The 23,257-nt window shown below is 40.7% G+C and overlaps 1 protein-coding gene across 1 annotated transcript in view; it reads right to left on the reverse strand.

Moving 5' to 3' along the window:
• Nucleotides 1-17,255, reverse strand: part of LOC136867479 (uncharacterized) — a 1,202,473-nt gene extending 1,185,218 nt beyond the window's left edge. Inside the window, exon 1 of the mRNA XM_067144689.2 lies at nt 17,152-17,255. Within this exon, the coding sequence (XP_067000790.1) occupies nt 17,152-17,253 (102 nt within the window). The 5' untranslated portion in view covers nt 17,254-17,255. The remainder of the gene's footprint in view (nt 1-17,151) is intronic.
• Between the last annotated feature and the right edge of the window lie 6,002 nt (nt 17,256-23,257).

The following is a 23,257-nucleotide window of genomic DNA, read 5'->3' on the forward strand; positions in this document are numbered from 1 at the left end:
TTATTAAAATATGGTATCTTTTCCAGTAATTCTAACGATTGAAGGGCTATGAAAATAGAACAACAGTCCAGAAAGAGCTGCAGTTTGTCGCCCTAATTTTGAGTTTTTATATGGAACCAGTTTTAAATGCAGATACAAAAAAACTACAATTCAAATTAAGGAGATCAAAACTCCCATATTTACCTATGACATTGTTATTTTATCTGTCTAATGAAATTGGTGGAAGGTGCTGAGTGATAGGCAAAAAAGTACAAATTTAAAATTAGTACACAAAAACAAAAGTAATATCCGGTCGGGACATTAAATATTATATGTAAGCTGAGGATGTCCACATGCATTCCACAAATTATCATCCTTTTTAACTTTATTTTAGCTTCCTTATTTTGCCCTAGGTATAGTAGACTTCCACATACTCTTCATTCTTTCAGTGTGTGCTTTTTAAAATTTAATTTTTCCAGATGTTTTTAAAATACAAAAGCTTCTATACTTCCCGGTGTAATTCAGTGTTAATTTATTAGTCTAACAATTGTATATAATTCTGTCTTTCCTTCTTTCTTTCTGTTTAATAATCACTACCCACATATCTAATTCTAAGTTTGTCAGTTTCCCTACATACACTCAATTGATGTGGCACTTTCATTATTTCTACATAAAATGAACAATGATTGTCGTTATGTTCCTCTCTCTGCCGCGTATTTTTATATATCCCATTAGCCACCAGACCTTACTTGTCTGTCCGAAAGCCTTTCTTTCCTTATAGGCATATTTTTGTATAATTCCACAGAATTAGCATACTTTAACATTTACTAACTTATCACTTGACATAAGATTTCTTTCTAATTGTACAACCTCTCATTCGGTGAATCTTTCTCACAGAATTTCTCTGCGCGATTGCATTGCACGTATAATCCATATATATGAGTGGGCACTTCTAACATACTAGTTATATATAATCCACTGCCAATATTCTCCCAGTCATTAACAAGTAATATTAGTATTACGATGTAGTTTTCGTCGCAGCTTCTACATTATTTTCAGGCTTTTAGTTTTGAATATAAAATATATTTGTTCATATTTAACTGACCTACACTTACATGTCTCGACAAAGGTAATTTATGAATTACACTTGTTTCACCTACTGCCTCGCTTCTGTACCACAGCAGAGATGTGGGTTGTTTAATGAAGCGGCGCCACGTGCGGGATGAGACTCGGAAACACTCGTTATCCTCCTCCAGTGCACTCAAAAATTTCCTTGTAATTGGCGTCCTGATTCACCACAAACCTCAGCTCGCAGCTGGCATTACGTTCAGATTAACAAGGTTAAGTATTACTACCTCATATCCGCAGTCCTAATTACAAAACACGTTCAGAGCAGCGAACATCCGTTCACGTGGTCTATGCGATAAGAAGTATTTAAGCCGAAAATGTTGAGTATGTTCACTTTCATATAAAGGGGTTCCAAATTTCTGGAATGGATTGTTCTTACCTAGAAAAAAGTGCATATGAGTCGCACGACTCAGCGTCGAATCAAAACAACTTTTCGAATGTAAGAGTTAAGCCAAACCTTCTTCTGCAGAATATATCCAGAAAATTTTGATCAGGACCTAGTATATTGAAAGTGTTGCACCCAAAGGGTCATGAATTACCCAGCGAACGCTGCTCCTCCAGAAGACTTGCAGAATACGAGTTGTCGTGTGGTCAACACGGCGAATCCTCTCGGCCGATATTTCTGGCTCTCTAGACCACGGCCGCTCTCTCGCCGTCAGATAACTCCTCCATTTTAATCACGTAGGCTGAGTGGATCTCAAACCAGCCCCAAGTTCCAGGTAAAAATTGATGATCTGGCCGGGAGTCGAACCGAAGGCCTCCAGGTAAGAGGTAGGCACATTACCCCTACACCACGGGGCCGGACATACTGTCCGAAAAATCGTCTGTTAGTCGTACGCTAAACGAAATGTGAAATCAGGCAGAATTAGCGGCAAGCACTTTGCGCAGCCCGGGTAAGAGGACCCACACAACATTCTCTTGGTTGCCGCAGAACCGCTGCTCATGTTGACCGACATGTCCTCACTAGCGCCTTATTCATATTCCACTCTTTTAGATAGTAGTCGGTGAATTGCAGTTCTCACACGGTTATACAGTCGAACCTCGATATCTCGAAACTCTATTACTCGAATTTTCAGTATCTCGAAATAACTTCCATTTCCCGGCTGTTTGTCCTATTACTCGCCTATATTTATTTCAAAGGGACTTGTAGTGGGAGGAGAGAGAATAAAAACCGTCATATATGCTGATGACGTGTCAAGGCTAGTAGAAACGGAAGAAGAGCTCAAGGTGATGACGGAGAATAATGTAAATGTGCGTAATGAATTTGGAATGAAACTGAACATTGGCAAGACGAAAGTGATGAAAATAGAAAAAGGAGACTACACAATTAATATATCAGTAGATGGAAAATACTAGTATTTTGGAAGCTTGGTAACTGCCAGCGGAAGTTGAACAGGGGAAGTGAGACGCAGAATGTACATGGGAAAGAGGGCTTTCGGGAGAGTGACAGATTTGCTAGAAGTATACCAATTAAACGTAGGATGAGGCTTGCCAAGTGTGGAGTGTGGTGTCTTATGGTTCTGACAGAAAGAACAAACATATTTAGAATGTGATTATGGAGAAAATGAAATGGACCGATAGAGTGAGAAATGAGGAGTTGCTGAGCAGGGTAGGAGAGGAGAGGAACGTCCGCCACAGAGAATCATGGAGGGAAAAGTTGAAGGAGAAAGAAAGAGGGAGAGGAAGAATGCTGTTAGATGTGAAGAGAGGAAGAAGTCACAAGCAAATGAAAGAAGATGCTCAGCACAGAGGGAAATGGAGGGCATCCAGTTGATACCTGTCTAAGGACAGATTTACTGAAAGAAGATGATTTATTTCTCTGTTACTCGAAATTCGGTTATACGAATTTCTCGATTTCTCGAAGCAACCATTTCCTCACTTGAAGCAAAAAAAAGAAAAACACTCTGTAACTCGAATTTTGTTTAACATTAATTGTGCAATACAGAATTATTTGTGTTTTGTGAGGAAGAGTTAACGGAGTTAATCAGAGGAGTCATCATCGGACGTTAATCTACTACAGTCGATAAACAATGCTGAGTAAATCGTGGGCTGATGTGACAATTAAACTGCTTCAGAAGAGAAAGTCGCTCCTCTTGTTGAAGAACGGGCGGAGTGTCGAAGTTGATATTGATGCTTACTCTGAGCCTCCTACGCTGCTGCCGCTGAGCTTGAAGCTGCCTTCTTCTGTACCGAAAGCATACCAGGCCTTAGGTGCACTGCGTATCCTTCGATCCTACATGCACAATACTCGAATGTACATGACATTGTATTCCGCAACAATAAATGTTCTTGAAAAAAGTGTGGAAGAAATCAAGGTTAACAGTAAAAATATTAAAAACACAGTCGGGTTCAAAATGTGTGGATTGACGGATTTTTTCGAAAGGTGTTAACGGACGTATGTTTCTTGTTTCACAGTTGTATGTACCGTATTCTGCCTTCTAAGCAGTTACTATGATGAAAGTTATAACTAAAGTAATGAAGTAAAATACGAGTTTGTTTTTATATACACATGAATCAATTATGTGCTATACATGCCCAAAAACGGTGTTCTCTATATCTCGAAATTTCGATAAATCGAAAAATTTATCTCCTGAGGTAATTCGACATATCGCGGTTCCAGTGTACTTGTGTTTCACTTTACGTTTTTTACATACTGTTAGTATTATTACGTATTTTACACGTTCCTATTATGTGAAGAATGCAATATTTTTTACATATCTTGGCTAAAAGCTTCACTTTCTTTTAATTTTTAGGTTCTAGTAAAATTTCCTTTGATATTGAAGATATTTGAATTGCTAAAATTGACTAAACACAATAGTTCCTTAAAATTTGGATTTCCAACACTTTGTCTGTGAAATACAGTAGATGCGAGTGCCACAACTCCATCACTAATCCTTTATCAGAATCTCGGGTAGTGACGGCTGGTGAGTCCATATTGGTGGTGTTTAACTTATTAACTTATTTGAAGTGGACTTGTTGAAATATCGCTTCAGTTACATCTAGTCTTGCGTCAAAGCGAAGATCGTGGTCTAGTGCTGAGAAATGTGAGGCTATACAATAGACAGGACGGTGGCAATGTACCAAGTATTTAACGAAAGTGTAGACTGTTCCATGCAGTCACAACTTGACCAACAATTATGCAGTACACAAAATATAAACAGCATGTGTCTTTTAAGCAGCAGTGAAATGGCAGAGTCGGGTTCAAAATGTGAGTTATTTAAATACATTTGCCAGGCAGTGAGATTGAAAACTTTCCGTGGAACAAATTTCAGGTGCCGGAATATCGTTCATCTCTTCGAAAGTTTGGTAGGAATAGGCCAGTTCCAGACCAGTCTACGCTTCGAAGGAATGATCTGGATGCGTGTTACCGGGATATACCAGCATCTCTTCGAAGCGATAATCAAAACTCGTATATCTGGGTCGCAGAATATGAAACGACAGGTGCCTTGAGATAAAATATCGCCCAACTTATTGTTGGAAAGCGGATCCTAAAGCACCATCCAAGTACCAACTAATGGGTTTCTATAATAATCCTGGAGCAAACAAACCATGAAACAATTGCTTGATTTGTTAAGGAAGGAATAAGAATGGTGCAGCCTGTAGGCTTACAAGTAGATAAAGTACTCGATTTGTATTCAGATGTTGCGGCCTATACTTTGAAAACCGCTAAAATGCTTCACATTTTCACCCTATCACTGTTCATTTCAAACGTTTATCACACACATTACAACATATCTCTGAAGAAGTAAGAATTAATTTTAAGAATGTAAATACAACCATGTTCATAAAAACTAGGACACCTTGAAAGATGACAGGTAGGACGTTCATATTCTCAGAACATGTGAACTGGTATGTTCTAAAGAGATAATTAGCATTTGAATTATGTCGGCCTTCAGGTTCATGGTCGTCGTCGATATCTCGGAGCACCACAACCGACTGGTAAAATGCGCCTGCGGCTCCCGCTGTCGCTATAAACCGAAGGTAATGGATCAGTGCGATTTGAGCAGATGTGCAGAATTCCTCGCAGACGAACCATACCGTCAAATGAGTGAGTTTGAAAGGGGGCGTAACGTTGGCATTAGAGAACGTGATGCATCCATCCGGGATATTGCTGCTCGTGTGGCACCAAGTGTATCGACAGTGTAACCAGTGTGTACAGAATGGTTCACAGAAGGCCGTAGAACACGGCGAGATGGGTCTGATCGTAGCACCTAGACCACTCCCCGAGAAGATCGACACCTCATACGAATGGCATAGCAGGATAGATCTGCATCTTCCTCGGCTCTGGCGCAACAGTGGAACAGTGTAACACATCGTACACTATCACGAGTGACAGTCCGTCGCCATTTATTACGGTCTGGGTTACCGGCGTCGTCCACTTATCTGCCTACCATTGACTAACGTGCATAAACATGCTAGGCTGCAACGGTGTAGGGAACAACGTCACTGGGGACAGGAATGTCAGCGTTTTCGGACGAATCCGGGTTCTGGCCGCATTTTGGTTCGCCGCAGACAGGGGGACAGGCTGCATTAGCGCAAGATATACAGAGCCAACTGAAGGCTTTATGGTGCTATTGGGTACAACCAAAAAATCACAGTTGGTGCGTGTTCAGGGCACTGTGATCAATTTGATCTACGTGAATGACATCGTTCGACCCTTTCTGCACGACATCCCAGACGCCATATTTCAGCAGGACAATGCGCGAACACGTGCCTTCTTATTGTCAAAAGATGTCACATTGTTGCCTTGGCCCGCCCGATCACCAGACTTGTCGCCAATGCTCAGTAATGTACTGAAGAGCACGGGCACAAATCATTATTTGTCTCACTTGTTCACAACAGCAACGATTTTCAGTTCGTTCATAAGTTTACCCAACGTAAACTATATTATATACATTTGCTCATGATTTGAAGTGGTTGGTTCTGAAGTTGTTCTCATAGAACGAAACATGTCGTTCTTGGTTTAATAGTCTATGTGCTCTGTACAGGAGTGCTGTAGTGTTATAACTAGTGTTTTCGTCAGACTGAAAAGATCTGAAGTTACATTAACTAAGTCCACACTGAAACGTATGTCTTCCTTGTTAACAAATTTTTGTTTGAAGCTATCATGCAGCTAACGTCGAATTTGAACTTCCAGTTCAGAGATCTGGTAAATTTAGATTTATTCCCTGTGGACAAGTTTTGAGCTTCTAGCGTGCCTATAAATACATGTCTAACTCATATCTATGATAATTGGGTATGCACCTTTATATACTACTAGCAAAGGTACCCGTGCTTAGCTACGGTATTCTACATTGTATACGGATATCGAAGTAACTGCATGTCTCTTGACGTTATCCGAGAAACAGCATAGGAGGGTACGCAGACGTTGTTTCCAATGTAAAGTGCGAGTTGAGGAGTTGTGATGATAATGACAGGTCCACTTGTCTACCGAATTCACTATGCGTAACATCAGTCACATTTTGACGGGTAAATGTTTTTATAATCGGTGGCACCCTTGCAAGGGGGCACTTATTCCTAACGATAAAGAGAATCAGCTAAAAGAGTTTTGAAAAATGTACTCTCCCTTGCTGTCTGTTAGTCAAATCGAGAAGGGAATTATAGATTACAATTGTACACAGGCGTTGGAGGAGGTCCCCATTCCTACTGCTAGTTAAAGTCGATGTGGGGAGTACTGATTACAAAAGCAGACGCCCTCCAGCTGACATTCACTATTGATTTGTAAAGTATTAATTACAATGTCAGACACACCCTCTTCTAGATCGCCACAAATCGACTTCAATGAATAAACGTAGATCTACATACGGAAGCGTATGCATGTCCACCTACATTTACAGAATATCTGCTGCTAAACGGTGCATGATATCGAAAAGCGGATTGTACGGTAAGACAGCTCTGGCCTCATATTTCCTCGTATCTCATCTATTTAAAGGTATGATTGAGCAGAAACGTTGAATAGGGTGAAATTTGTGTAAGATTTTCACACAGTGAATTACTTTTCATACAGCTTCAAGCATAGAATTTGGCTCACATATGGCTACTGGGTGGGCCAATATTCGTGTAGAAGTTGATGATCCCGTCTTTCCTATAAGTGAATCAAACCATCAATTACACGTGTACAAAGTTGAAAATTTAGGTAAATCCAGAAATACAGCCAAATTTAACGTACAAAAAAGCTATAATTTTGCCAAATTTCAATTTTCTATCTTGTCTGGGAGATTGTGCCGCCATCTTCATATGGAGGAGGGGGTTTAAAATGAGGACTTTCAGGAAACTTTTAAGCCCATGAAACCTGTAAGTTATCGTTCTGGATAAATATCACCGACTGTGTTCTTAAGCAGATTTGAAACTCCCAGCATGTCCCCCTCAGAGAATTATGAGAATTTTAGATTTTCCTAGGGATCCCGAAGTCATCATCTTGTCTGGTACCAAAGTTTTACGTTTCTAAGATGCCTAGAATGGTCTCATTAAATCACGTCTGTTTTCATTTTAATGCCTTAATTTATATATATAGTACAGTATATATAGATCGCTGCAAACTGACTTCAATTCATTAATACAGATTATATTTCACCCGCTTCCCTAGTGGTTCTAGGGGCGTCTTACTTCCAAAGTATGTTTTCCAGGTAGTAAGTCATACTTGAAAGTCACACTGGAACATACACACGTCCACTATCTCGGTCATTTTTGACAATTTACTTTCTAACCTTCTCACCCCCCCTATGCCGAAGGGGGTTGATGTTGGACTTTAAAAATCTGGAATGTTACTATTCATCTCAACGACCCGGAAAACTATGGACTCGGCAGTATATTAGATTATTTTTTATATCTCACTCACCCCTCCCCCACCCTAAATGGGGCTAAACATTGATTTTTTTAAAAATCGGTTGTGCTAGTATTCATCTCAGCGACACTATTTTCGATTAATTTTAAGTTCAATCCCCTCGCCCCCACCACAAAGGGGGATGAACTTGGACTTATAAAATATCCGGAGTCTCACTATTCGACTCAGTGACCCCGACAAGTACGGAGTCGACACTATTCTTGATTATTTTTATATACCACTCTCCCATCGTCCCCCATCACGAAGGGGACTGAACTTGAAAAAAATTCCGGAGTATCATTATTCATCTCAGCGACCCCGAAAAGTATGGATTCGACACTACATTCGAATATTATTTTATCTCAGCCCCTTCGTCCCCCGCCCCCGAGAGTTCCTGGGGTGTCCTACACCCACGTGGTTTGTCTCCTGATACTAAAAATTCGAAGTGTACAATTCTCCCCGGCGACACCGAATACTATGTCTTCGACACTATTTCCCCAAAGGGGGATGAACTTGGAATTATAAAATTTTCCGGAGTCTCAATATATTCATCTCAGCGGCCCCAACAACTATGGATTCGACACTATTTTCGATTATTTGTATATATATATATATCACTCTCCCATCGCCCCCACCACGAAGGGAGCTGAACTCGGACTTTAAACAATTCCGGAGTGCCGCTATTCGCCTCAGCGACCCCGGAAAGTATGCATTCGACACTACTTTCGATGATTTTTACGGTATATCCCCTAGACCCCCTCCCCTAAGCGTTCCTGGGGTGTCCTACTCCCAAGTGGTTTGTCTCCTCATACTAAAGATCCGAAGTGTACAATTCACCTCGGCGATTCCTAAAACTATGTATTCTACACTGTCTTCGATTAATTTTATATATCACTCCCCCCCCCCCCCCGCCCTCCACCCTGAACGGGGATGAACTTGAACTTATAAAATATCCGGTTTCTCAATATTCATCTCAGCGACACCGACAACTATGGATTCAAAATTATTTTAGATTATTTTTATGTATCACTCTCCCATCAAACCCCCACCAAGAAGGGGGCTGATCTGAGACTTTAAAAAGTTCCAGAGTGTCACTATTCATCTCAGCGACCCTGAAAAGTATGGATTCGACACTACTTTCGATGAATTTTATATCTCAGCCTCCTCGCCCCGCCTGACGCTAAGGGTTCCTGGGGGTGTATTACCCCCACGTGGTTTGTCTCCTGATACTAAAAATCTGTTGTGTCACTATTCGTCGCAGCGACCCAGAAAACCATGGACTCGACACTATTTTATATTATTTTTATATATTACCCCCCATCACCCCCATCACGAAGGGGGCTGAACTTAGGACGTTAAAACATTTCGGAGTGTCACTATTCATTTCAGCGAGCCTGAAAAGTATGGATTCGACACTACATTCGATGATTTTAATATATATCAGCCTCCTCACCCCCTTACTCTAAGGGTTCCTCGGGTGTATTACCCCCACGTTGTTTGTCTCCTGATACTAAAAATCGGTTGTGTCACTATTCATCGCAGTGACCCCGAAAACTATGGATTCGACACTATTTTCTATTATTTTTATATATTAACCCCCATCGCCCCCACCCCGAAGGGGGCTGACTTTGGAAATTAAAAAATTTCGGAGTGTCACTATTTATTTCAGAGAGCCCGAAAAGTATGAAATCGACACTACTTTCGATGATTTTATTATCTCACCCCCTCGCCCCCTTCCCCTAAGGGTGCCTGGGCTGTCTTACCCCCTCGTCGTTTGTCTCGTGATACTAAAAATCCGGAGTGTACAATTCACCTCGGCGACCCCGAAAACTATGTATTCGACACTATTTTCGTTTAATTTTATATATCACTCCCCACCTCGCCCCCACCCCAAAGGGGACTGAACATGGACTTTAAAAAATCCGGAGTGTCACTATTCATCTCAGCGACCCCGAAAAGTATGGATTCGACACTATTTTTGTTAATTTGTAATATCTGACCCCCTCGCCCCCTCACCCGTAAGGGTTCCTGGGCTGTCTTACCCCCACGTGGTTTGTCTCCTGATACTAAAAATTCGGAGTGTACAATTGAACCTCGGCGACCCCGAAAACTATGTATTCGACACTATTATCGTTTAAGTTTATATATAACTCCCCCCTCGCCCCCTACCCAAAAGGGAGCTGAACTTTGACTTTTAAAAAATCGGGAATATCACTATTTATCCCAGTGACACCGAAAACTGTGGATTCGACACCTAGAGGTGGCTTACCCCCACAGTGCTCGTCTCCGAATAGTAAATCATAAGTGTACCAAGTTCGGTTGAAATTGCTCGAGTGGTTTAGGAGGAGATGTGTCATTTACACACATACATACATCCATTTTTATATATAGTAAGATGTTGCGTTCAAGCCCCATACTTTCCACATATAAGAGTCCGGCATCCACCAGTGATGAGTGAGATGCCTCACCACTAGTTTACAAATGAGCGCTACAGCAGCCGTTTTCCTGATGTGAAGCAAATACGAGTCATATTAATAAACACGTTCTGAACAAGGTACAGCTAAAGGCGCAGAAAACAAATCACACTCCACCAAAATGTTGGTTGCTTGTGGTATCTGCATTGAACGATCGATTAGCTCTTAACTGCAGCTCTGTTCGGCGAAATATGTGTATAGAAGAGAGGCGGGTATTTGGTAATTCCTGTGCATGCCGTCTGAGAGCTTCGGCTGCATTCCAATCAGATTCTCCATAGATTCATCGTCACTGAACACACCAGTCATTGTCGATATGTTGGCAGCAACTGTAATGTTACTATACGAAATATCAGCCTACAACTGAGGGTTCGAAAACGAGGCTTAGTAAAGCAAGTGGCCGCATTTGACGAGTAGCAGTGAGGAACGTGCTTGGTAACCTACCTGCATATTGTAATGCCCCTGTGAAATCAGACATTAGGCATCCCATCATCATTATTACATGGCCAACTACCTGGTATACCTAAACAATGACTTTCATTTATTAGCATAGATAACATTTTTGATCTGCTAATTTAATGTCACCTCTTGTCAACACCGCGTATTTCACGTACTCAAAAACTGAAAATTGAGTCTAAAATTGATCACACCCATCAGACATACACTACAAGGACTCCTGGACTGCGTCACGGAACTCGGCGAAGCTTCAAATGATGCAGATTGCTAAATCCCTCTTATATGTTCTATAAGAAACACAGAGCACTCACGTAGCTCTGCACACTGCTGTGAAGTAAAGGCGGAAACTACTTCAAACTATCAACGATATGAGTTTTACTACTTGTCTGAAGTTTGTACACGTGCATGCACCCTATTGGGACTCTCCGAGGCAATTAACTCTGTTTCCGTTCTGTTTACTCACACGGTAAATGAGAGCTTGTTGAGAACATCTCTTTGATCTATGAACTGCATGCAGTGTGTTAATTACACCGAGTAATAAGGTTATGACTGCTTCCTCATAAGAAAGCCGAAAATATTTAGGCATTATTAATCCTATTTTAAGAAGCGTAATTAAGTGTTGCGCATTTCTTGCCACGTCGCGATTGGGGTAGCCAGAGAGTGAGTTTGAAATGAGATGCACAATTAAACCTCGCCCTGGAACTACCTGGGAGTCTTTAGCAATAGCCGTGAGATCTTGAGGATTGGACTGATATACGCAAGTGCTGAGTACTGTTCAGCGTCATCATACAAGCCTACACTGCCATGCCTTAATGTCTGGGCTAATCAAATCTACTCCAGTTCACTGGTTACCCCTGCTGACGGGTATAGACCAATCCAACCTGATGTGCACAGATCTACTGTCTTTATCAGATAATTCCATAAGGTGTTCAGGAATCCTAATCCACTCGTAAATAGGGGCTGCTACGTCATCCAACTTTGCGTGATGCTGCTAATACGTTTGCCAGGGGTTTTAAACCTCCTAAAGAATGTAAAAGTCGATGAGAAGAAGTAACAGAAGTGCACCTGCATAATATTTTATCAGGTGCTGAACTTGAAAGTGGATTTCAGCTACTCGGTGGGCCCTGAATAGAATCCGAACGTGAGACGGCAGGTGCAAAAATGCACTATAGAAGTGAAACTCCGCACTCTTCCTGCGGAGCACCACACCAAACCATTCACCACATTGTCAGCGACTGCAAGAATTGGGCCTATCATGGTGGTGGAGAAGATTTCCTTCAGAGGCTGGCCTGTGGGTTAAGTGACTGAACGTTCAGTTGTGAAGCACATGTAATACTCCTGAGTTCATTGTTTCTCAATTATAAATACAGATATATTATTTATGCATTTTTATTGTTAAAAGTGCGTATTACCCATACGATAAATAATAAATAAATAAATAAATAAATAAATAAATAAATAAATAAAATAAATAAATAAATAAACAATGTTTCAAATAAAACACTATATGTTTTACTGATCTAATTTCATTCCGAATTGCTTAGTAAGTACCCACACACAATTATATTCAACCATAAATGACCACAGTCCACTAATTGCTGTGCATTTAAAAAACCTCTGCCCTCCACACAGCAGGTAGTCCGGCTCGTAGGCATTACCTGATAGTGCGATAATCCTGATTGACAGCTCACCTTCCACTTTCACTCCGCTTCGTGCGCTCAGTCACTTCTAACAGCAGCTGCAGTCAGACAGGTTCGAATATATATTCTGCTAGCAATCATGAAACTCATCGACTGCTCCTTGGCTCGGCTCCAGCTGAGCCAGGTTACTGATACAGTTAACACATTCAATTCGCGTGGCAGCTCCACACACTGAACTATTCAACAGTGTTAACAAGCAGCGTGATACACCTCCCAATAACGACAGTTGACACTGCTGCAACTCTACTCACACAAACTGTTCCACACACTGACAACACGCACAGTACACCAAGGCAGTGCACACCAAGTTCTCTACTCAGTGGTCCAATACGACGTTGACTCGGGTGGGTCATTGACGACAGCCAGCACTACTACCGTCCGGCTCCAACAACTGAGTAACCGTGTGCGGCTAGACTCCTCCTTATATCTAAAGGTGAAGTAATAGAATATTCGGTGCTCGGAATGTAAACATCGTATTTTCAAGTTTAGGAAGCGCACGGGGAAAACAGACGAATCTAACTACAGAGGGGAAAGGGAGGCCACGCCATCGAGTTGGCTGAGAGGTTTCCGGCCTGACTTACTCACTTCTTCCAGGAAATATAGAACGGGGCTACGACAGGGCTGGAACAAAACTACAAGAACGAGAGTTTGGCTATTCTGCGAATCGGAGGAATTTAACAGAAGCGGTTAAAATCCCGGCACCCTCGGAACCCAAGGCATCAACGCTGAGCAAGCATGCAAGGAGCTGGATATTGTCTTTTTTTATTTCTTTCCTATGCAGTAATTGTAAATACTTTCGTCGGCGACCGTGGATACGAAGAGTTACTCATATTTTTTGGTGTAAAACAAAATTCAGAGGTATGCTTCAGTTTCTCGGAAGTCTTTTGCATGAACTCCTTCTTGTGTCTTTGATCTTCCTCTTCTTGCAGCAGATTCTTAATACTTAGGGCTTTCTGCGTTAGACGTGTTAATACTATTTACAGAATTTCATGAGATATCACAGAGACTCCTATCAAGCCACGAATGCGATCATTTTTGATTCGATCTTCCCGTATCACACCCACTGACCAGCGCAGAAATCTACGTGCACTTTCCGATCATTCTAGTCCTCTCTGGCCCATGTGTTTGAACTATGTGCTATTGCTGGTCTGATAATAGCCCTATAAACCATGCCTTTCATTTTCGCTGACATTCTTTTAGTTCACTTCACGCCGGACACTCATCACTCACTACTTTAGCCAAACGGCACTGATTCTGTGCACGACATAACTGTGCCCTTGCTGTTTATAATAGACCCAAGGTACGGGAATTCATCTGCCAAATTTAAGGGCTCATCATCCAGGAAAACTGTACTTTTCAAGTGAATGTGTTATGCTTTGGAGAAGTTTCTGTGCGTGTACTGGCTTTGAAAGTTAATATTTGTGTGACCAGATTTCTTGCTTTCTAATCTAGTTGTTCCAGTATACTGAAAAGTATGCGCCGGTCTACAGACTCACACACATTCCTCGAGTGAAAAAAGGTGATCACTGTTTGTCTGGCTTACACATTTGCAAGAATTATTATTATTATTATTATTATTATTATTATTATTATTATTATTATTATTGTCGCCACAGGGTAACCATTAATAATATGGTTATTGCAGCACCAAAACACTTTTGCAGGTTAATACGACCACTAGCTCCACAAGCCACATTAGCGAATTGTGTAGGTGATAAAGTTTCGGGACGTGTAACACGCTGAGAGAGTAGGAAATATATGTTCTGTAGTCAGTCCCTACAGTCTCTGACCACCATTACTGGAATTGCTTCCCGCCTCATATTCTTCTGCTGCCCGCTGTATAAGAACACACTACAAGAAGTTCACAAACACACTCACGACCTGGCTCTAGTCAGCTATAACATGCTGAGATTTAACCTGTATTTCCAGTAGCATGCTGAGCGTAGATTAATCCGAATTTGTCTTAACTCCATCTAGTTTACAGGCATCTAGTGTGCTATTGTCAATGAGCTCACTTCCAAATAAACTTCGGTATTCAAACGATCTGTGATTACCTTCAGATATCCACTCTCAAAGAAAGGCATGTTCAGTGAGGATCGTATCTTTGTGACGTTAAAGGGAGTTATGCCAAAAATATTTGAGTTTTGGACCGAAAACCGCTTTCTATTTTATTCGTAAAAATATAGTCCATTCCTTTCTTTATCAGATAATTGTATATATTAATTAGCTCCGTGATTTTTAACGCCATTAGCGAACATTTAAAAGGAGAGTCCTGGTACACCCTCAGACCTTGGTGCACTGATCTGATAACGCTAAATAGTTCCATCTAACGGATGGTGAGTACACAACGCCATAGAGCCAACTTAAAACAATTAGAGCAACATTGCAGATACTTACTGACTTGCCCTCGTATTTATTGACAGACGGTACCTCAAACACCATTCCGGAGAACAAATTGTACGTTTGCTCTGAACCTTCATTTTGTGACCACAGTGAACATTTCAGTTATGATGCTCGATCAAGGACGGTCGATTATCAAAATTAACTTGATGAACAAAACACGGAAGAGATCATCAGTTGTGATGGATGGCGTGGAGAGATTTTAGGCTAATTGGAAGTAAACCCATTTTGACAGAATAAGTGATTACGAGATCATTCTAGTTTATGTATCAACATTGCAATCAAACATCAGTATGTCATGCGTGCTTGAGCAACACTGACAGGAGATCGATGGCCTTCCGAACTCAAAATTATGGGTTCGATACCGGCTGAGCGCAGTTGTATTTGAAGGTGCCTTGTGTCGGTATATGTGTCACCATGATAAAGAACTTTGGCAGGACAAAATTCCGATAATTCAAAATTCCCAAAACCGAACGAGTTGTCTGTGCGGTTAGGGGCGCGCAGCTATGAGTTTGCGTTCGTGAGATGGTTCGTTCGAACCCCACTACTGGCAGCCCTGAAGCTGGATTTCCGCGGTTTCCCATTTTTGCACCAGGAAAATACTTGGGATGTCCCTTAATTAAGGCCACGGCTGCTTCCTTCCCTCTTCTAGTCATTTCGTATCCCATCGTCGCCATAAAACGTAACTATGTCGGTGCGACGTAAAGTCAACTGTAAAAAAACCAATAAACAGTAAAAGTAGTTAGGTGACTAATACTATTGAAATTATATTTACCTATGATACCAAAAATATCTACAAAAAAATGCAAAAGTTGAAAGCTAAAAAAGCAGCTGGAATCAATAAGATTTCTGGGGATGTATTAAGGCTATGGATTGGGATGTAGTACCATATCTGAAATGTATATTTGATTACTGTTTCCAAGAAATCGAAATGGCGTATGGCTTTTAGTGCTGGGAATGTCCGAGGACAAGTTCGGCTCGCCAGATGCAAGTCTTTCGATTTGACCCAGGGAGTTGACTTGCGCTTCGTGATGAGGATGAAATGATGATGAACACGACACATAGACCCAGCCCCCGTGCCAGCGAAATTAGCCAATGGTTGTTAAAATTCCCGACCCTTCTGGAAATCGAACCCGGGACCCCTGTGGTCAAAGGCCAGCACGCTAACCATTTAACCATGGAGCCGGACACTGTTTCCATGTAGGGGCTACACTACATGAATGGGGAGTGGCTATAGTGGCCCCAGTGTACAAACCAAACGGTGAAATTCATATATCGGAAAATTACATGCCAGTCAGTTTGATATGTGCTGCATGTAAGCCCTTGGAAAGCATTGTTTCTGATTATATTAGATATGTTTATGAAATTACTAAGTGGCTTGATAGAAGGCAGTTCGGGTTTAGGAAAGCTTATTCCTGTGAGACTGAATTTGTAGAATTCCAGCAAGACATAGCAGTTATGTTAGACTTGGGAGGACAAATGGACTGTATCGCTATTCCCCTATACAAGGTCTTTGACAGCGTAGAACATGGAAGGTGAGGGCTATATTCCTCACTTAAGGCCGGACGCCCTTCTTGACAGAACGTGATTTTTCAAATGAAAATTCCAACATGGGATCTATCAGAAATTGGACCCCGGCAATCCGCGTAGAAAATAAGCATCTGTGTCAGTCCGCTTATCACGTCTCCTAACTGTTACATATCACCTATTTTCACATTTTATGATGTGGATATTTTAATTTATACATTTTCTCTTACAGTTCTCTAATGTATCCAAGCACGTTTTGAGAAAAAGTACGTACAGGTATATGACATATTTGCATTTTTTTTACGTCACACTGACACAGATAGGTCTTGTGGCGACGATGGGATGTGAAAGGGATAGGAATGGGAAAGAAGCGGCGGTAGTCTTAATTAAAGTAGGTACATCCCCAGCATTCGCCTTGTGCAAAATGGGGAAACCACGGAAAACCATCTTCAGGGCTGCCGACTGTTGGGTTTGAACCCACTATCTCCCGAATGCAAGCTCACAGCTGCGCGCTCCTAACCGCATAGTCAACTCACCCGGTGCTTATATGATAAGATTATGTGTTGACTTTAAAAAAATTCATTTTGACTATACATAATAATCAATGAGGTAAATCTTAATTAATACTACACTTCATTAAATTGTGATGACTTGATGACTAACTCACCAGAGTATAGATGGCACTGGTGATGGCCGCATGACGGGCGTGCAGCCTGCAGCAGCCACGGGCGTTCAGCGTTTCATACGGAAACAATATGGCTGACTTCATGATCGTGATCTGGCCGGTACATTACGTGCAATACCTGAAAGAATAAACATTGGTGATCAGCTTTTCCAGATAACTTAGTACCAGTTGCATTTAAACAAATATCAGTCTCCCTTAAATTGTACTTCAAGTAGGGAAGTTTGGAAATTATGTCTAGAAAGAGTTCAGTGTTCTACATCCTTGATTTACATATATTCTGCTCTGTTCGTTACTACACGGGAGGGTCTCCCTTAATGTAATTTCTCACGAAAGTCTTGTTCAGCATCCACATGCGTGTCATGTTCACACATTATATAAGAGTGCAATTTTCTGCCAGGTGGACTTGAACGCAGTACAGCTACGCTGGTTTAGTGTGAAAGTCGCTAATTGCATCTGTGACATGGCCTCCGCCTTTCCTCTGTACATAGGCAACTCTTCCTGCGCCATCTCCCCTTACCCTAACTATATGTTACGATAATAGCACTTGCCTTTTGGGGATGATAACCACCGAATACCTGGCCAGCTAGCTATAAAGGAGCCGCTCATTCCCTCTGCGGGTGAGAGTGGATTAATGGCTGGTGGGATAGTATAGTAGGGAGTCTTTGAAATCTAAAAGTCTTCTTCTATCCCACTATCGTCGTAACTTCCTGCTTGTTTCAGGGAGATAATTTAATGCTTTAAATTTGTATTTCAAGACAACCTTCTCTGCTCATATTGAGTCAATAAATACCGAGCCATGCGTATACTAGGCATTTTTTACAGGTTCACTGAAATTAATATCAACGCCTAAACATTATACTTTTTCTTGTATCTTCTCCACATTATTGATTTTCGTTCTCCTCTTTCGTCCTCATCCGCTATCACAAACATATCTCAACTAAAGAGTATTTTTAACTTTTTCATTTTCATTGTTAAGATTCGTTATCCTGTTTTTACGAACAAAACTAAATCTGCTATTTTGAACTACCTGGGTATACTTGAACTGAGAACCCGTTTATCTATCTGCAGTATGTTACCTTCATGAAATTATCAATGGCTACACCAAACGTGTACTTTTTCTCGAACTTATTCTTAAGGTAGACTGGATAACAAGAAGAGAAAAATATACAGGTATGCCTTAGGATTCTGCGTTCTCCTTTTCTTCCGAAGTTCCCCTCGCCCAACACGCAACCGGCATACTCATCATCTGTCCCGTCCCTGCCTAACCATACAACAACGCTCTATCTTGTACCTTCTCTCTACTCTTGGTAACTCACTGCCCGATATTGACATATTTACACCTTTCAAATCCTTCAAACACAAAATTAAAATATTCCTTTGAATCGTCGATTGCAGGAAGGGGTTAGGTACACAATTTTTTGAAAACGAGCTAAGACTATTTTCAGAACCCTTGAAATGAGCACAGAAAGGAACCCGAGTCCGGCATGTCCAATGTACGAAGTGCTACATTCATTTTCCTGTTGGGTGCAGAAAGGTCTGCAGTCCAGGACTGGAGTACTTTCCTGCAATCAGTTGTTGGCATCCATGTAAATTAAATTATTAACTCTCGTAAAATAATACTCAGTTTCATTGTTGGTATTCCTTACCCTGTAATTTCATTGTCGTTTTTGTACTAGCGATTTATATTGGTGTTTTTATATTCTCGAATTTTGTGGGATAACTTCAACATTGGACATTCCTGTGTCAAAGTGTTTGTTGGTATTAGCATTGCATTTTGTGTCCATTTTGATTTAAAGTTGGTAACAATATTGAATAAACCTTTTATTCTGTGTGTTGTGGACAAAAGTAACTATTAACGTTAGTGAACAATGTCTTGAATTACAGTAACTACATAGTTAAAAAAGGATTTAGTTTGGTTGAATATATTTGCATTGGATATTTCATTACACTTAATATCTTATATGATTAATTAACTAAGCGGTTTAAACTGTTGACGGCTGTTGATTTCAGATAGTTTTAAAAATTGCTACCGCATACATTACACATGAAATTACTATTATTTTGTGTTTATACAGTGATTATATGTGTATATTTTAAAACTAATATCAACAACGTTATTTTAATGTGACCTGGAAATTTCTAAAGAGTTATTTTTAGTTTTCTCAAAAGTAGGTTTTCTGGACTTAAGTCTTTCTGCAATCAAAGATTCCTTTGAAATCCTCTCCAAGTTTCCATTTTCTTCTGTCCGTCCAACCCACGACCTTTCATCTTCCTAAAACTGTAACCGACCCTTGCCAATTATGTTATGTTGCCATTGTTGTTATATTGTTATTGTTAATAATTGTTAATAATTTACTGTCGATTCTTAGTATTGTTGTTTATACTGATTGTTATCTTCTATACTTATTTAAATTGTTTTTAGTGAAAAATAACTCTCCATAGGCAGTGTATAATAAATAAATTCATTAATTAAAAAATAAAATAAAAAAATAATTAAATGTAGCTGTTAGTTTCAAACCATAGGTAGGTTAGATCTGAGTTGCTAAGCTGCTAATAGTGCAACTGTTAGTTTGTATTATTATTAATAACAAAATACGGATCTAACTTCAGCATCAGACCTTCACTGTATTTTTCTAAATGTCTCAGGGACGTATGAGTGTGTTAACCCTCGGTATGATCCTAACTTTTCATTTACTGCGATAATGATTCTACCATATGCCTTCTCTAGATCTATGAAAGATAAACTCAACCGTCAATACCTCTCACAGCTCCTTTTTACTTGACGGATACTGAAAATCTAATCCTGACAGCCCCAGTGTGGTCTCAAATCACAGTGGTTTTCATCCAAGCTTGTTCTCCACCAATGATCGCACTTGCCTTTTCAAACTGCATGTAAACTCCTTGTCTGATGTACTGAATAACAAATGACTTTGATACTTGTTGCAATTCCTCCTGTTCCCTTGTTGAAGGTTAGGCAAAATTACTGATTTTTGTCCAGTCAGAAGGTACCTTACTCCTATTCCATGTTATCTTATGAATACATACTCGTCTTCCGATTATATTTCAGGACTGATTACATCGATTTCTACTGCTTTGTAACAATGCACAATAGTTTATTTACCATTCTTTCTGCTTCCTAGAACGTAATTTTTCTGGATTCGTTGTTCTCTTCCCCCACGAACTGTACTTTCGGTACTTCAATATAAAGATTTCTTTTCACTTTTGGAAGATTCTCCTTCTCCAGTGATTTTGAAGATACACAGTGAGTTCACCTCACTCTTCTCTCCCTTCCTTCCTTTCTTTCTTTCTTTCTTTCTTTCTTTCTTTCTTTCCTTATTAAAGTCCACACAAGTTTCCCTGCCGCTTAACCTAGCCTTTCCGTGTGATAACCAAAATCTTATCTTTATTTCTTCTTGGGCTGTATAATGATATATTTCGCTATGTTTCTTTCCTTTAAGTAAAATTCCCTATCTACATCAAATCTTGCCCGGAGTTTTTTAAATACATCTCGTTCGTACATTATTCTACGTTTCCCTGACTTCATTATTCCAGCAAAATGTTCAAATTTTACCCACATTCACTCATAGTTGTCCCTAGGCATTCCCTTGCCGTTTCTACTTTAGCACCCCTGCACGCTTCCGATTTTCCTTCTACATTCTAAAACTGCTGACTCTCAGCTGTTTGGAACTTTTCACTAACCATAAACATGTACTGTACCTCTGGAGGTTCTCCACCCTCGTACGTCTTCAGACAGATTTTCCTCTTTCTGTGTTAGGCGTAGTCATACTTAGTTCCCTGCAGATCGTGGTCTGTATTATCGATAATTCCTCAGAATTCTCGTGCACGAGGTGTTTTTGAATTCAAAGTCGCTTATGATATAGTATATTATGGATCTGGTTTCCTACCCTCACATATGTAGCCTTTTGCTTGAAATTCACAAAATATGAATCAAGGGAAACGCCTGAGTGCCACTTGTAAGTGGTCCTCAGTATCGCGATTAAGGTTGCTAGGGAATAGCAGAGGGTATCTCGGACATATTCAGAGTCATGGCCCTCCTTGTGATCAGGAATTTGCCAGGGAGGCAGTCAAGGAGAACACAGTACGATCTCTCACAATATTTATAATACATCATACTGTCAACAATAACCATAGACCGTGCTACAGGTGATCAGTACAATTAAAATAAGGGTAGGAGCAAACCCTATAACATTCAGATTAAAGTATCTGTGGGGACGTAAGTCCATTCACATTATAATCCATCCACAAGGAATAATCACCTTGGGGATATCACAACCCCTCTACAGTACGGTAACACAGGTATTCTGGAATGACTAGGAGTTAAGCCGGCAACTTGTCCATCCACACAAGTGGCTATGCATACCTTCCAGGCGTTCTAGACGGTTTTTTTTTTTTTGAATCGGTATTTATTTCGCAGTGGGTGGTCATGGTAATTTACAAATTGAAGGCACACATTTATTCATGTTTTAATTACAAATCTCCAGCAGTACTATATTGGAGTCCTGTGTTCATTTTAACTTGCGTTGTATATGGTTTGATGTTGCACCAACATGTATCCCATTTCGTTGGGGATTTCATTATTTACTTTGTTGTTTCATCTGTGTTTGGAGCTCGCTTAAGACAACTAGACGTGGTGCAGAGATGTAAATGTAACTTTAATGTTGTGTTGTGCTAAGTTAGATTTCATGGGTGTAAAGTTATTTTGAGTTTCATATTTTTTATCAGTTTATAGTACCATAGTCCTGTACTGTTTTATTTAAATGAAAATTTTTGCATTCTTTAATTATACAAAATTCAATTTCATTTTATTTTATAAACCTTTTTGTTGAAATTTCAATCGGTCCTTGGGTTACGTCATATTTTAGTAGCTAGCTTGATCCTTAGTTGGTTGTTTACACCCCTATATGCGTGTTATACTAGAAACTGCCGGACGGTCCATCCTGAGAAGAGAGTCTACGTGTGGTAAGTTATTTCTTTTTCAGTGCCGGAGCCCAAGTCAACGAGTTGAATCTTCCACACGTGCTCATGTGAAAATGGCACAATATTGGATGGGGATTGAACTATTACGGCAATAACCTAGCCTGTTTACATAATAGAGAATTTTATAGATATCCGGATGCTTGGGAAGTGTCAGTGTGGGTTGAAATGTCCGAGTGCCTCAATTCAAAGTGTTTGCGAAGGTTGGTCTGTATGGAGTGGTGTATTTACAATAATTCAAGACTGAGCGAGCGAACCGAGGTTTTTTTATTGTCAACAGTAGTATACTTGGATGGTTCTGCCGCCACCTCCTCCTCCGGGCTCCCAGGGGCCCCTCCGCCTCCAGCGGGAAATTTGAATTTTGGCGGGAAATTTGAATTTTGGCGGGAAATTTGAATTTTGGCGCGAGATTTGAATTTTTAAACAAAGCCACGTGCTTTTTGACAGCTGTCATCGACCACAACGCATCGCTAACCTCACTGCTGCCATCTTGACGGGCCTAAACCTCAGTGGTACCAACTTAACCTAACTAGCGTGAGGTAAACAAAGCCACGTGTTTTTTGACAGCCACGTGCTTTTTGACAGACAACAACGCATCGCTAACCTCACTGCTGCCATCTTGACGGGCCTAAACCTCAGTAGTACCAACTTAACCTCACAAGCGCGAGATAAACAAATCCACGTGCAGCTGTCATCCACCATCTTTAATCTATAGAACACAGTGCTGCCCTCTTTAGCTAGATACCTGTGGTGGCAGGCAATTCTACGTGACAACAGCCATCTTTGAGCACCGTGTTGCCCTCTATGTGGTGGCGGCAAATTCTACATGCTCTTGTTTGGAAACGAACCCACGCGCTTTTTTTTTGACAGCCATCATCCGCCATCTTTAGGCAACAGAGTACAGTGCTGCCCTCTATGTGGTGGTGGCAAATTCCACGTGCACTTGTTTGAAAACAAATCCACGTGCTTTGTTTTGACAGCTGTCATCCGCCATCTTTAATGAACAGAGCACCGTGCTGCCCTCATGCGGGGTAATTTCGTTAGCTGTCATCCGCCATCTTTAATGAACAGAGCACTGTGCTGCCCTCATGCG

This window comes from Anabrus simplex, chromosome 3 (genome assembly GCF_040414725.1).
Source record: "Anabrus simplex isolate iqAnaSimp1 chromosome 3, ASM4041472v1, whole genome shotgun sequence".
Classification (NCBI taxonomy): Eukaryota; Metazoa; Arthropoda; class Insecta; order Orthoptera; family Tettigoniidae; genus Anabrus; species Anabrus simplex.